The sequence below is a fragment of the Dipodomys ordii genome, unplaced genomic scaffold (genome assembly GCF_000151885.1).
Source record: "Dipodomys ordii isolate 6190 unplaced genomic scaffold, Dord_2.0 Scaffold50, whole genome shotgun sequence".
Taxonomy (NCBI): domain Eukaryota; kingdom Metazoa; phylum Chordata; class Mammalia; order Rodentia; family Heteromyidae; genus Dipodomys; species Dipodomys ordii.
This window is the reverse complement of record NW_012267266.1, coordinates 7,411,550-7,427,737: the sequence shown is the minus strand read 5'-3', so window position 1 is coordinate 7,427,737 and position 16,188 is coordinate 7,411,550. Positions and strand designations below refer to the sequence as shown.

The 16,188-nt window shown below is 34.4% G+C and overlaps 1 protein-coding gene and 1 long non-coding RNA gene across 2 annotated transcripts in view; one reads left to right on the top strand and one right to left on the bottom strand.

The window, feature by feature from the left end:
- Positions 1-16,188, bottom strand: part of Tmem232 (transmembrane protein 232) — a 205,411-nt gene that overhangs the window by 121,735 nt on the left and 67,488 nt on the right. The window contains exons 11-13 of the mRNA XM_013020318.1: positions 11,816-11,820; positions 3,277-3,286; positions 2,208-2,224 (exon numbers count right to left, since the gene is read on the bottom strand). Of these exons, the coding sequence (XP_012875772.1) occupies positions 2,208-2,224; positions 3,277-3,286; positions 11,816-11,820 (32 nt within the window). The remainder of the gene's footprint in view (positions 1-2,207; positions 2,225-3,276; positions 3,287-11,815; positions 11,821-16,188) is intronic.
- LOC105988601 lies at positions 13,123-13,945 on the top strand. Its single transcript, XR_001175209.1, has 2 exons — positions 13,123-13,309; positions 13,902-13,945. It is a non-coding gene; the product is annotated as an uncharacterized LOC105988601 (long non-coding RNA).

Sequence of the window (16,188 nt, the reverse complement as noted above, 5' to 3'; positions counted from 1 at the left end):
GTAGAGCACTTGCCTTGCATGCCTGAGGCCCTGGGTTCGATTCCTCAGCACCACATAAGCAAAAAGAAAAAAGCTGGAAGTGGTGCTGTGGCTCAGGTTGTAGAGTGCTAGCCTTGAGCTGAAGAGTTGAGGGACAGAGCCCAGGCCCAGAGTTCAGGCCCCACGACCGGACCCCCCAAAAAATTTTTTTAAAAACTAAGTTGAAGCTAGGTTCTAGTGACTCATGGCTGTAATAACTAGCTATTCAGGAGGCTGAGATCTGAGGATCACAATTGAAACCAGCCTGGGCAGGAAAGTCCATGAGACTCCTATATCCAATAAATTACCAAAACTCCAGAAGCAGAGCTATGGCTCAAGTGATACAGTGCTAGTTGGCAAAAGAAGCTTAGGGACAGCACCCTGGCCCTAAGTTAAATATACATAAATTGAATTAACATAGATAATATGCATAAATTGAATTTTAAAAACCCTTTGAATGAAAAGTGACAAAATTCACCACTAGCAGAATATCACAATAGGCTTTGAAAGGATTTTCCTCAAATATTAAGAAAAAATAATGCCATACAGAAGCTAGAGATTTAAGAAGCTAATGTAAGGGGAGAAAAGTATTCACAAATGGTAAGCCTAAAGAATATTAATTGTCTATAACAACAATAATGACAGTGACTCTAAACACACGTTATCATTCACAAATAGAAAATTATGATATATTAATATAATGAAATGGTACGTGTCAAAGTATTTCATACATTATTGATAATCTACCGAGTCTCATATTAATTGAAACTAGACAGAAAAATACTACATAATGTATGAGTACACTTATATGAACAAAACATCAATCAGATGTCAGGAAATATTATTAGCTTTAGGGAGAAGAACAGTGATTAGAGTATACAAGGAAGATGCTTACGTGTTTAAAATATTCTTTGCTATAACTGCCTACTACTGATAACTCAGAGCTATACATTTGTAATTTCTTTTATTTACATATTTGTATTTTAATAAAATCAGGACCAAATAAACTGGGTGAGGTGGCTCATGCCTATAATTCTAACTCACATGGCTGAGAATTGAGGATTGAGTTTTGAAGCAAGCCTATGCAGACAAATTTAAAAGACTATTACCTCCAATTAATCACCAAAAAGCTAGAAGTGGGGGAATGACTCAAGTGGTAAAGTGGTAGTCTTGGAGAAAAACAAGATCCTGAATTTAAGACCCAGTACCAATACACAAAAGAGCTGGGGAAAATATAAGGCATGGGATATTGGAAAGCAAAATGTGGAGAAGATATACAATGCTATCTTATGTTTGCAGAAAATAAGAAAGTGCTACAAAATGAAGAAATAAAGAGGGAAATTGGAGAAAAAACAAAAGAACATAAATGTTGGGGTATATGAATAAACTGAAATAGCTCCAAAGAGACACAGTGGGAATAATAAGTTACATCTAGAGTTACTGAGATCTCCTAACAATGTGACATTCAACTCAAGAGAAAAGAATGATGTCTTTGAATTTCCAGGCAACAAAAGAGGAATTGCAAATAGTTTAAAAAGGTGAAATGACACTCAAAATACTTATATTGATGAAAAAACACAAATTTAAGCTGAGAGCTATCCCAGAACTCCAATGAGATTGGCTGTCTGGCAATCTTTGAAAAAATAAATTCTATGTTAGGTAGGCTCTGTGCTGTCCAGCCTTAGCTCAGCATAATGGGTTTGACTAACAGTTTCATGCTTTGGGTTTTCTTATATTTTCACAACGGATTATAATACCAGTGTTAACCACTTATTGTTTTATTTTGGGTTGTTTTTGTCATCTCACTTGAAAAGTTTTAAATATTACAGAATACCATTTCTGGTAGCAAAATAAAATATGAATGAAGAGTCTAAACAAAGAAACAATGAATAGTGTAAAATCAGAAGCACATATGTATTGAGTTGTATATTAAAGACTAGAGATACTTTTAATCTACTTTCAAACATCAGTATTCACATTTTTCTTTCTTACAGATTTTACTCAAATAACTCAAGAAGTAAGACTAGAGAAAAATATCCACTGTGAAGAATTATCATCTATGGTTTGAATTCAAGCAGTACTATTGCCTTCTAGCAGAAGTAGTTTAGCCATAGTAAGTACTATTGCCATGGTTAAGTAGTAGTTACTAGCTAAGTTACTTCACTTGCAATAAAACAATCTTCACTTACATTTTCAGTTTCAAAATCTGCAAAGTCAAATTCATAAAAATTCATATAAAGAGCTTAACATGATACAGTAAAAGCTTTTATAAATAATAAATATTAAAGAAACTTTCAAAATAAATTAAATTCTATATGTATAGCTCAAGAAACATGAAACATAAACCTGTTACCTTGGAACTGAATAGCTTAACACAAGCATTTATTAACTCATAGTTCCACAGGAAAACAATTTGGACCAGGCACAGCACAACAATTCATCTGGTATTCTCATATTACATAGAATGAAACAAAGTTGGATAGACTTACTAAGTACTCAATAAACAGTTTTGGTTTTTTGGGGGGGTCCGGTTGTGGGGCTTGAACTCTGGGCTCTGGGTGCCTGAGGGCCTGGGTCCCTCAGCTCTTCAGCTCAAGTCTAGTGCTCTACCACTTGAGCCACAGCGCCACTTTGGCCTTTTACTTTTTGCTGAGGAATCGAACCCAGGGCCTCAGGCATGCAAGGCAAGCGCTCTACCACTGAGTCACCTTCCCAGCCCCCTAAACAGTTATTTTTTATGTCAGTATTTTAGTGAAAACTTGTATAATATTCCTTGCCTTATATATTGATAATACCTTAATATTAAGTAAGAAAACAAAAGCTAATTTACATAGCACTTCAAAGTCATCTGTTGGACATTTTCGTTTATATCTAAATCATATTTTTTATCACTTGGTAATCTGACTGGTTCTAACTCCAACTTATTTTGATATAAAAGATTCGTCTTGGGCTGGGAAGGTGGCTCAGTCGTAGAGTGCTTGCCTTGCATGCATGAGGCCATGGGTTCGATTCCTCAGCACCACATAAGCAGAAAAGCCAGAAGTGGCACTGTGGCTCAAGTGGTAGAGCATTAGCCTTGAGCTGAAGAGCTGAGGGACAGCACTCAGGCCTAAAGTTCAGGCCCCACAACAACAACAACAACAACATAAAATATTTGTCTTTTGGTCTATCTTATGTAAGCTTATTTCTGATACTGTGTACAATACCTAAATTAATATAACTGCTTTTCCAAATTTCTAATTTAGTTTTTTTTGTTACAGAATACTTGCTTTCCCAATCTGTTTACTATTAAGATGAAGGAAAACACTAGGGAGTAAGCATTGAAAGCTAATAAGCACATGAAGACGATCTTTTGTTTATTCCTTTATTTTCAAGGATGACTGCTTGAGTAATGAGGTATTTGCATCTGATATCTAAAATGTACTTCTATGTCTGATTGACTTATGAAATTCAAATGTAATTATCTATAGATATTTACTAAAATCTCAAAAAAAGAGAAAATTTTATACCAAATGATTGGCCCTGGAATTAGGTATATAAATAGAATTCTAATTATGGAAATGACAATTTGAGTTAGCTTATTTAGTTATAGTATCATCCATTTCAGATTTGAAATGACATATAAAGATAAGTAGATATAAGACCCATGAATAATATAAGTAAATGAAATAATCACAGAACCAAGTGAAAAGAGAAAATAATAAACCTTTGAGAGATAAATCCACATCATTATTTTATATCTGTTAGCTCTTGTCCAGAAATTTGAGTCTCATTTTTTAAAATTCTAGCAAGTAGTTTATTAAAAAATCAATAGGGAGTAAGTAAAACCAATGTCAGATGATATAATGATCATCTTTACAATGGATCTAATAATTTTCTTTGTTTTTCTCTTTTTGAGTTCTCTATTCAAAACTAAGGATGAAACTTAAGACTTACATAAAAGCAAGCTAATAAAATTCAAAACACTTTAGCTCAAGTGGGCAGCTCTTTCATTGTCCCCTTCCAAAGAAAAAAATTTAGAATAGCTAGAAAAAATGATGAACTGCTTGATTTAGAAAGCTCTTTTACAAGACTTCTCCAAATCCTACTATGATTAAAAAGGAAAAAGTTTGTTTTCATTTCCTATAAGAGCTAGAGTACAGACAAAGTATTGTCAATAATTTCCCATCCAGTTGCTTCAGCAATGCATTGGTTAGAGTGAATTCATCAATTGCCTTCCTACCTATTAGGAAGGAAATGGTTAGTATTAGAAAGCTGGCCCCTAAGAATATTTAGATAATTAAATTGTGACTACTATAAAGATAGAATTTAAGGGATGGTATGAGGAAACAAAGGAGGAGGCAACAATGCTTGATAAGAAATGTACCCACTATCTTGCCCATGTAATTGTAACCCCTCTGCATGGTATTTTCACAATAATAATATAAAAAAGATAAAATTTAAGTTGCAAAAAGTATATGTCATCTAACAACAAATCAACATCCTTCAAAATAAGATGTAAAGAAGTCAAAGAGAATGACATTTGGAAACTCACAAGATGTCATATGGATGTATGTGTGTGTATGTATATGTACATATATAATATCAATGACATTAAATGAATACATACAGCCATTTAATCAGAAAAAAACAAGAGGCTATTATTGATTATATTTTTAATTTAAGGAAAGATACTTTACTATGTAATTTACATTGTCAATGCTTAAAATCAAAATTTATAAGTAAGACATAAAACAACTTACTATAAAAATTAAGATGCATGTGAAAGTGAATTAATTTACTACTAGTAAGAATGTTAATAAATTCTGGAGGCATAACTCAAGAGAGTGTGAACTATACCAAAGCAGAGCAATGACTCCCCACACACCAACCCAACCCTTAAGTCAGACAGTGCTGAGTGTTGGTCCTACAAATCTCAGTTGCCTTCTCATTCCCTACAGATAAAAATATGAGGGACCATAAGATTCGTTTTTCCACACAGCATTTCAACCACTTTTATATGCCAAACTGATGGTAATTCAGCAGCTAACAATACCAACTAGGTTTTTCCTACCTAATTTTGCAGACAGGTACTTAATCTCCAAATCATGGATAGTACATCAGTTTCTTCAAGTTTATGTTCCATAATTTAAGGAAAAATTGAAGACTTCCCAGTTAGCAGTACCAGGAAGAAACTACTCCAAAATAATTTTTTAAGAATTTCATATTTTGTATCTATTTATCCTCTACTTTCTCAGAATATTTTACAGTTTATTCTGTGCTTATTAGATAACTCAGTCATTTCAAAAAGCCTGTGGGTTATATATTAGCTTTGTTTTCAGAGAAGGAAATGGAAATACAAATATATGAAGGCCACTTAGTTACTCTGTGGTAGATATGTCCACTGTACCCAGACAAGTGGACTCTGGATTCTGTGCTGCCATCACTTAGCTGTCTCTTGAGTGGTCTTCAGTAACCCATTCCTGTCCATAAATAGTTCCAATAATCATCACCAGCCATCTTTCAAAAGTAAGAAAATGAAAGTTGCAAGAGATAATTTGTTCCAGATCCAAATTGATTGTGGGAAACTGGAATTTAAACTATTATTTTGTCTTTTTCCCCAAGTGTTTTACTACTCTAATACTATAGTGTGACAAACATGACTACACTTCCACGTTGACCAATGTATATTCAGTTATTTTCCACATATAAGTACATCAGCCTAGAATGTCAAAAACAACATTAAAAACAATGGCCATGACACTGAATGAATCTTGCTTTTCTGCAACTTCCCTTTTCTTAGGAAAATATTGTATCAACATATATTAACATAAAGTGATAAATCAATCTTTTCATAATTAAAATTATTTTTGTACAATATTCTTCATTTTACATTTTTAAACTTTGTTTCTCCATTTTTCCATTTACAACCTAGTCTACTAATAGTTGGTGTACTATTTTTGTTTTGCTGAAAGAATTTCAGGATTTATCAGTTTTATAACTTTATTCTGTCATTTATTATTGCTTTTATTTTTCTTAATATTTTCCACTCAAAATGTTCTCATTTAAAAAGCTCATGCTTCTTGCTAATGTGAGCCATCTTAAAACATTTCTTCCCATTCATCATTATCTCTTCCTCCTCTCTGTTACCAAAGCCTACACACATTGACCTGCCAGCTCTTTTAACACAACAAAATAATTTTTGTCTTCAGCCCTTACAATCTGCTCTCAAGAGTCCTGTTTTAGTGGTCACTTCTCTTTCAGTATACAGTTTTTCTTTCCGATGCTGTTGGGACCCTTCTTTGAACTCTCCCTCCTCATCCAGCACATTCCAGGAACTTTCTCTATTTCCTTATAGTAACTAACTATCACCATTCAATAATGTTTTATTTTGTTAGGTTACATATTTGTCAGCCTTCCTGAAACAAATGTTATAATTGAAAGAATTTGTACTTTGTTCCTTGCAGATTGCCAGTACCTAAAACCATGGCTACTGCTTACAAGTTGATTAATTTTTTCCTGGTAATAATAACTATTTAATCAAGGATTTCTTTTATTTCCAAGTTATTTCTACATTTTACTCATAATTTTATTACTTTAAAAACTTAAAAGTTATTTTAAGAAATATTAAATGTAACTTAATAACCAAATGTGATCTTAGGGTTTCTTTGAATTTTCAAAGTTAACTATTTTACAATCAGTAAACATATATAGAACATCAATATATATTGATATTTAGTATTGATAAAAACTAATGCTGCATCTGGGAAGGGATATGGAAAGATTGATCAATGGGTATAAGTTACAGTAAGGCAAGAGCTAGAAGTTCTGGTATAGTATACTATGACATGATAGGGTAAATATAGGTAACAACATAGTTAAAAGAGCTAGAAGTATAATTCAAAGAGCTACAAGGAAGGAAGGCTTTATACCACAAGAAGTAGAAAATGTCTAGATATGTATTCAAATGTTTTTTCTTTCATGCGATTGTTTCTAACACATTTATAAGATTATTTCTTTGTTGCTTTGTATGTCCCTCCCCCACAGTATAACCCCTGCTTTCATTCATGTCGGTATAATTTGTGGAGAGGAAGGGGAAAAACAAATCGTTTAAATAGGGATACAGGTGGACTCATTGCAGCAATGAGATGTACAAGTCGTTATGTTGAAAAACGAACTTTACAACTTTGGTGCGGGGGTGGGGGAGGGTAGGGGTAGGGGGGTGAGAGGTAGGGGGGCGCGGGGGAGGATGGGAAGGGATGGGAAGGGGAAACAAAGGAGGAGGCTACAATGCTTGATAAGAAATGTACTCATTATCTTGCCCGTGTAATTGTAACCCCTCTGTACAGTATTTTCACAATAAAAAAAGAATAACTGATGAACATACAAAGTATCTTTCTATGTATATGTTATTTATTGAACAATATTTTATAAACTGAGTCTGATTCATGTACAAAATTGATGTTAAACCTATGAAATATATTCCAGTAAACATGTTTCTAAATTCCCAAGTCCTCAGATTTCTTTTAAAAGTGAGCTGAGCACCTGTTAATTTAAACTCCAGTAAAGTATTGCTGGTGAAAAATATTGGCAGGAGAATGTATTACATCTAATGGATCGGCAGTTAATGAAGAAAAAAGAAATCCTCAGAAAGACAGATGGTGTGTGTTACAACTGTCATAAAAGTAGACTGCATTCTCGTCTGCATACCCAGACATTTGCTGAGAAGCACTTCATCCAGGGACCAAGCTGCAGCATAAGGCTCTCTTCTGTTCTGCTTTCAGTGACCCTGTGGCAGCTATCAAATATGTCACTTTAAATACTTGGAGAGAAACAGCTTCTGTGTCTGCAGCTAAGCAGACAGTATCCCAAGGGGGGGAAAGGCTGAACCAAAACAATAAATTCTTAGAATATATTAAGAAAGCCTGGCATTTCAAAAAAATAGTTTGAGCCTTTCTTTGTATCAATGCTTCGTTTGAGTGTTTGGACTCCTTAGGAGCCTTTGCCACTCTAGATATATAGATTATTTCACAATAATATATTATTGTGCAAGATCTGACTGAAAGGTAACTTGAATGAAAGATGTGGTTCAAAACACTGTCTTCTGAAATGTCATGCAGGGGGAAAGGAACCAGATCAATACAAAAACTTATGGTTGGATAAGCACCAGCCAGTCAGCTGGGTGTTTAACATTTTGAGTGAATGCTAGGTGCTAAACACTGTTCTATATACCAATGGGAGGGAGGAATATATATATATGCCTTCAAGGTACTTAATTCTCACCGCAAAAGACAGCTAGTAAGTAAGTAAATAAAAAACGTCAGTTAAAATTGGTTTATGAGAATAATAGACAGTAAGTAAATAAGTGAAATTGTCAGTTAAAATGGCTTATGGGAACAATAGATGGTAATATGTCCAACAATAACTACAAAGGGAAAACTACTGCAGACATAGTGACAATGAGGCTCCCAGGAAGAGGTAATAGTCAAGCTAAGTTTTGAGGGAAGAGGAAAAATTAACAATCTAAGGAACTGGAGAAAAATGTTCCCAACAGAGGGATGGGAAAATGCAAACGCTTTGTTCCAGAAGTAGCTTGAAAGTCAGGAGAAAGAGCAAAGAGATCAGAATAGATAAAGTATGAATACCTGGTGCTCCCCAGAAAAGATTATGTCAGAGAAGTATGTCTTTTAGGTATACATGAAAGTTCATGCTCAATTTCTAAGCTTGAAAATAAGTTTAAATATTCTTAATAAAAATTGATTTTACTAACTCAAAGCCCGGGATGTTTATTAAACATTAGTTAACCTCTTATTTCTTCTTCATCATAATATTTCAACAGTTAAAGTTTTTAATCCCACATATGATAATTATTACTTATGACTTTATTACTTATTTTTATTACATACAATCCTCATATAATCTCCACACATATTCATCCTTTATGTCTGCTACTGTGAGTAATCATATTTTGAGTATATTGAATAAGGAGGGAATCTGACCCACTTTATCTTTCGGATTTTTGGGTGAAATTTTTAGGTTATATAAAAAGAAAACAGGGATATGCTTAACTCTTAGAAATAATCTAGAAGCAAAATGAGTATGGCTTGGACTTGAGATATCTGACCTAATGAGGATTGGCCTTTCCTCTTGCTTGCCCCTTCATAGGACTTGGAATGTCTTTTCCACTACAAACACTTTTGTTTACCTGGGGTCTTTGAGTCATGTTAGATAGACAGCAATAAAAAATGTGATTTTTGCCAGCATGACTTGGTCCACATAGAATCAGCTTAACCTCTGCAAGGGCCAAATCTAGGATCAGCCATGCAGCAGATAGTCAAATAAATGTGTAATTGTATCCCAGATAAAATTATAGATACCAAAGCTTTGGAGAGCTTCCATATTTGTTCATTCTCTAGTCTCTTGTTATCACACATAGTACTAGAAAAAGATGTTGTTTCCACAATCCACTGGCAGAGAACAACAGGAAGCTTCGTACTTTGTATGTTCCCTTTTTCACAGTCATAACTCATACTCAGGATTGGGATTGTCAATTCTGTGGGTCCTTCTACTAAATTATCAAACGTAAGAGGTGTCTCAGGGATGCTCAGATTTGCAATGAGTATCAGAAAGGAAGATAGTTCTGAATATTCTCAAACTTAAAATTACTGTCAAAAGATAGTATTCTTGAAGATGCTCAAGCTCCAGAGGACATAGAGATAGGTGCAGAAAAAATGGAGGACTGAATCAAACCCATGGTCATATGCATGCTTTCTACCACTCAATCCATAGCCCTGTAAGTATTAATACAAGTTAGTTGCATATATAATCACACTTAATCACTACACATATTACATAAATGTTCAGCAGAATAACTTGAAGATAATTACTAATTGCTCACATTTTTGCAGGTATTATTGAAAACCAAAGACAGAAAGACATCTGATTATTTTATTAGAATGTGGTAGTTGACTGAAATTGGATGCCAAGCAGGATGCCAAAATGTTCATGAATAATTAAGGATTTGGGTAGAATTTGCCTTACTTAAGTTTCATAATCTTCTCCAACAGTCAATTATGGAAATTTGTTAATTAAAAATAATTATTTTCTGGAAGTATAACAGAATCAAGGATGAAAGCAGCTCATTTTCTCTTTAGGACCAACTGTGATTCTTATAAATAAGCTAAAGAAATACCAGACTTCTGATTTCTGGGTTTATTTTAAATTTTACTAAATTCATACTATGAAAAGATATGGATTATCTCAATGGCAGTAACTAATTTCCACAGTTTATTTTTATTACAAGACAAAAATGAAGGAAAAGAGGAGAATTTAGCAAAGATTATCTTGGGACAAAAAGGAAATAATAATTTTATATTTGTAAGTATGTGCAAAAAAAAACCTCTTTGAAAACCCACAGGCTTTAAGACACTCACATTCTTTCTGAGAGACAAGTTGCCTAAGTGATCCAGAATGTGATAGTTCAGCTGTGTCACTTTGTGTTTTGTTACTTGTAGCCAAAATTTCTAACACTATGTCTAGTCCCATGGACATTTCTTTGCTTACACCTGCCTCCCTTGGTGCCATTTTGGTGTTATTTTCCCTCATGTCCTTAACTAAATCTCTCATCCATTATCCTGTTTATGGCTTTTATTATTGCTCCCAAAAAGTAGCTACTTTGAGATGCTTTTGAAAATGTGAAAGATTGGTGACTTGGGCAGGATGTCCAGAAAAAGGAAACACTAGACTCCCTCACTCTATGGATAGTCCAAAATCTTTAAAGGAATAATTTCTATTGCGAGAAACACTCGAAATAGTTTTTAAGGCATCTGGCACAGTGAGTCTAGCCACGGCATGACTAGTAGCAAAGGGAAAAGCACCCTTGCTCCATAATCCCTGCCTTTGGGGCACTATGTTTATTGAGAAGGAAGAATTGCCTGAACATTTGTGGTATTTATCTGCTATCTATAGATTTTATATATTGATTTTGTATTCTGCTGCTTTGCAAAGTGTCAGATCTACCAGACTTCTGGTGGTATGTTTCAGAACTTTTAATTATAGAATCATGTCATCTACAAAAAGAGATGTCCTTTGCACCAGAAACATTCCCTCTGCCTATGTGCGTGTGGACATCAGAAATGCCTGTGTAGCAGCTGTGTTCTTACCAAAGTTCTCTGGGGCTCTTACAAGTGGGGAAAACCATCAGACCAAAGCAAGTTGTCCTTCCTGGGCACTAAATGGTCGGTCCCACATGCCCTGTACACTGGTCTGTCTCAGATCTCTTATATTCACACACAGCTGGTCTTGTGATTTGGGCTGCTGTTTTCAACAGTGTTGAAATTTCCCACGATGTAGTTCTATGTCCGGGAACCATTAAACCAGTTTCTTGACCCAAACTGATCAATAGGGCTGTTGCTCTTTTAGCCAATGGAGATGGGCGGTCTTTGGGGCTTGGAGACAGGAAAATGTAGAGGTTTCTACTCTTAAACTGATAAGTTTGATTATAAGAACCTCTCTTAAGACAATTCTCTACCATAGCACCAGTGAGCAAGCTAGGAAATGCAGGGGCCCCGTACTGCCCATACCACAAAACTCATATCAGTCTGTATTTTTGCAGAATGACAGATTGTAAGTCAGTAGAACTCGTGGAGACTTTCCTTCTCCCTTGCTTAAAGTCCAACTGTGGGAAATTTTCCACCTTCGGTATCCTTCTGATAAGAGCCTAATGTTAGGGTCCATTGTTTCTCTTGCAGATCTAAAGTTCAGTAATTCTGAACTTCTCCAAGTCAACTGTTTACGGTTGCCCTCTGATGCCTTCTACATCACCTACTTCTCCCTGCAGTCATGCACCTTATGTTATGTTTCAGGCCTGTGAGGATGCCCAAAAATCAGGGTGTCTAATGTGTATCTGGCAATGTCTTTTTTTCCTAAAATATTTCCTTTTTTAAATTTATTTTTATTTTTTGTTGTTATTATAAAGGTGATGTACAGAGGGATTACTGTTACATAAATGAAGTAATGAATACATTTCTTTTGGTACAATGTCACCTCATCACTTGTTTTCTCCCAGTGTTTTCCTCTCAATCCCCCAATAAAAAATAATGTAATGAGTACTAAAGAATGAATGATTGATATGAAATATGGGCACAATATGTAATATGAAATCTTACATATGTGTGTATGCCTCATCTAATTTAAATAATATTAAAACTTAATATTAACCATACAAAAATATTGAAATAAGTATTCAATAAAATCTTAAGAAATATCAGTATCAAATAATGTGCACAGTAGATACGTTAGACTAAATTAGTGATTTCTCTACCTCTGAACATATTATCAAATTATCCCTGATGAATAGCCAGGATAATGAAGAAAGTAACACTACAGTATTAATAGTTATTTCTAGATCAGATTAAATGTGAGAAAAAATTACTCAGAAGCACACTGGAGGATTTTAATATAATTCTGGCTCATGTAAAATAGGAAGCTACAAGTACCAGGTGAGTTATTTTTATAAATGTAGATATATCAGCTTCTTAATTAATTTGGATAGGAAATCTAAATATATCATTTTGCTCTGGAAAAATGTCTTTTTACAAAATAGCATGTTGGAATGTACTTTAGAGATATTGCATTTATTTCTAGTTTCATCGGTCTTTTTGCTCTATGTTCAGTTTTAGATGGATTTCAAATAATTGAATCAAATGGGATACTTGGTATTGTTTTTGCTTCACAAATGTAAGGAATATTCTCATAGCATTCTTGAGCCGTAAAGTCAAAGTGTATTGATGTGGGTAGAAAGTATACTTTCACACACAGAAAATAGATAAATTTGAAGTCCAGCATGCTATTTCAGCCTATTCCTATAAATGAAATAATAATAACATGCTAGGAAATAAATGAAACAAGAGAAGGAGAGGGTCTCTTTAGCTTTCATTTATACAGAACTAGATTGTTTCTTTCATAGGAACGACAGGAAAACTTCTTGGGAAGAGTAAGAATATTTTAGACCTTACAAAAATAATTACCTTCAGCACTCCTTTCTGCTCAGAGAATTACCTTTTATTCACTGAACAAAATTATTCATCTGGGGAAACTGAAACTCATTGGGCATCTAAAGAAAGGGATGTGGTAGATGCATGTACTTTCCAAAGGTTAATCTAATTTTGCTGCTCTACATCAAAGATTACTTAGCAGCCAACATCTTCATCACTGAGGTCTGATTTCTCTCTGGAGGTACTAAGAAACAGATATCCATGAGACAAAACCTTACAAGTTTTGAGCCACCTAAATCCATTGTCTCCAAGTTTGGGTAAGTAACATCCAAATACAATTATAGAGCTATCCTAAATTCATTGTCTCCTATTTTGGATTGAAGGTTGCTAAGTGCCATGACCACCTGCCTAGATGGAATTTCTTAGTAGACATAAGTGTATCCAGCACAAGGGGTACTATTTGCAGGCCTTTGTTCATCCCATTGTGTATTGGTGGGTGCTCCTTTATCCCCTTCCTTGCTTGGCCCTGACTTACTAAATAAACTTTGTTAAACTTTAAAAAGGTATGGAAATACTCTGTGCTGGTTATTTTGTACTTTATGGTGATCCTCAGGCAAATATAGAGGAAAGATCTCACCTTTATAGTTAATAACATTCCTATTAACCACCCTGCCTCCAGCACATTTAGCATTGATCAAGGAGGCAGTGTTGACAAAGGAGTTTTAGTCAGGTGTGCTAAGTATAATGCAATCTTGAACCACAATATAAAGCCCCTATTCAAGGTGTGGAAAATGGAAGAGCAAGCAGACATGTATCTAGCCACAGGGACTCATCTCCCTATACATCATATCTAAAAATCCCACCCATTGTCAAATATTCTGACACCATTCTTCTCTGCCCTTTTCACAGTTCCTATGGCTCTATTCAGCCTAAAGTTGCAATAAATGGACAAGAAAAAAAGAGCCTAAATTCGTCCCTCAATCAGCTCCTTGTTGCTCTGAGATCCCTGGCACATTCTATGCCAGGCCTTTCTCACCCAAACTTAACATTATAGCATAAACAAGAAAGCAGAAAGTATTGTTTTGCAGATTTGACCAACTCAGCCCAAATTGGACTCTACAGATCTTGTGTCTGAGATGTTAAAATGGCATAGATGTTGTAAGGTATATATGGAAATAAAATGATGTAATTTGACTGATGTTGTGAATGAAATTGTTAAACTCCCACAAGGCCCTCTGATATTTGTTGTTATTTGAGATGGTAAACTCCAAATGGGTAGATACTGTAATTATCCTAATCATTAATACTATGACTGTCAAATCTTATAGATAATAAAACCTATTTTCTATTGTCAAAGGAAGTCATTACTATAGTTTTCTGCATGTCACCAGCCTCATTTTCTAAATAAAATTTGTTTTTACTTAGATCCTGAGAATAAATTCTTATGGGTAATAACAAATGCCTTTCTTTTCACTAAACATTACTTTCCCAGGCTTCCTTACAGACTGTGTGACAAATCCTATCAGTTTTACACAAAGGATCATCTTCTGGGCTGCTGCTGAGAAATCTTTTCTTCTATGCTAAAATTCAAGAAGAGAACCAGTACTATTGCTTCTCTTTTTCCCTGCCTTGCAGTGCCGTGTGAGTCTGTGAATTCTGGAACCAAAAAACAAAACAAAACAAAAAACCTTTTCACAATGAGACCACAAGTATAGAAATAAAAATCCAGCAGAGAAGTCAGAGCAAAACATTGTAAGGATATAGGACGTTGGCAGATCCATAAGTAGCTAAACATCCTCTTAATTCCCCCTTTAAGTAATGTAATAAAACTCTAGTTTGTATCTTGATTTGTGTGATATTTACTCTAGTTAATGCACATATTGGAAGGTTAAGGAAGAAATAATATTATGAGACAAATGCTAGACATTGAACTATTACAGAATTTTAGTGTCATATAATAAATATAATTAGAAGGATGATTGACTATTCACCAAATAAATCATAAAATCCTTACCCTTACATATATTGAACAATAAAGCTTTAGATAAGGGTTAAAATGTATCAATGCTAGCTCCAAATTCTATGATAAAAAAGACCCAAGAGAATATCAAAGCTGGAGTTTCAAAGGCTATAGAGGAGAGTTGTCCTGTTGTTAGTAAAGACAAGGCACTGTGTGGAGCTCAGGTGTCCCAAGTTGTAGCACAGTGAATGTGAGCAACGAAGACAATTTAGGATTGTCTTCAAGAGAGGATTTTTAAATTGCAGAATTCTTAAATTGAGGAATAATGGTTCATCTGATGGAATACAATACTCTTCTGCTATGTGAGGACAACATGTCAAACTATTATTTATATATATTTTCATTTTGCCATTTACTAAGTTGACAGGATATTTACTGAAATGTAACATTTTATTAGAGTCTAGGATTTTCTCCTAAACTTGGCTATGTGTTAATTTTCAGCAGGAAGCTTAATTTTATCTGGATAAAGTATATCACTGGAATCCCTTTAAAAAGATCAACTTGCTATATATTTTGTAGTATGGCTCATTGTTCAGAAATTTAGTCACACTTATTTTGTTTTATTTTTGGTTTGCTCACTAGTTTTCGAGTTCACTAAAATGTAGAGCCATAGTTTGTTTTTAATGTACTTAATAATTTCTAACATAATATGGCTATAGAGAGCATTTTTATGGCTTCTTATTGAATCTTGTGTATAGTATGTCATTTTAAATATGAAAGGATAAAAAGGAAAATGACATCAATGATATTTTAATCATAGATTTTTTTCTCTAAAAGGATGACAAAGAAAAATGAGTTATAAACCCACAAACACATCAGAGAGAAGATGAGTTGTAGACCTGCAAGCACACCCAAAACGAAGCAGGACAACTGAGTGAAATAATTGGATTTATAGTCTGTGTATTCTTCATTTTAAAAATACAAAGTTTTGCCGGGCGCTTGTAATCCTAGTTACTCAGGAGGCTGAGATCTGAGGAACAAGATTCAAAGCCAGCCCAGGCAGGAAAGTCTGTGAGACTCTTATCTCCAATTAACCACCAGAAAACCAGAAGTGGTGCTGTGGCTCAAGCAGTAAGGTGCTCATCTTGAGCTGAAGAGCTCAGGGACAATGCCCAGGCTGAGAGTTCAAGCCCCACGACAGACAAAAAAAAAAAAAAAAAAACATGAAGTTCTCTA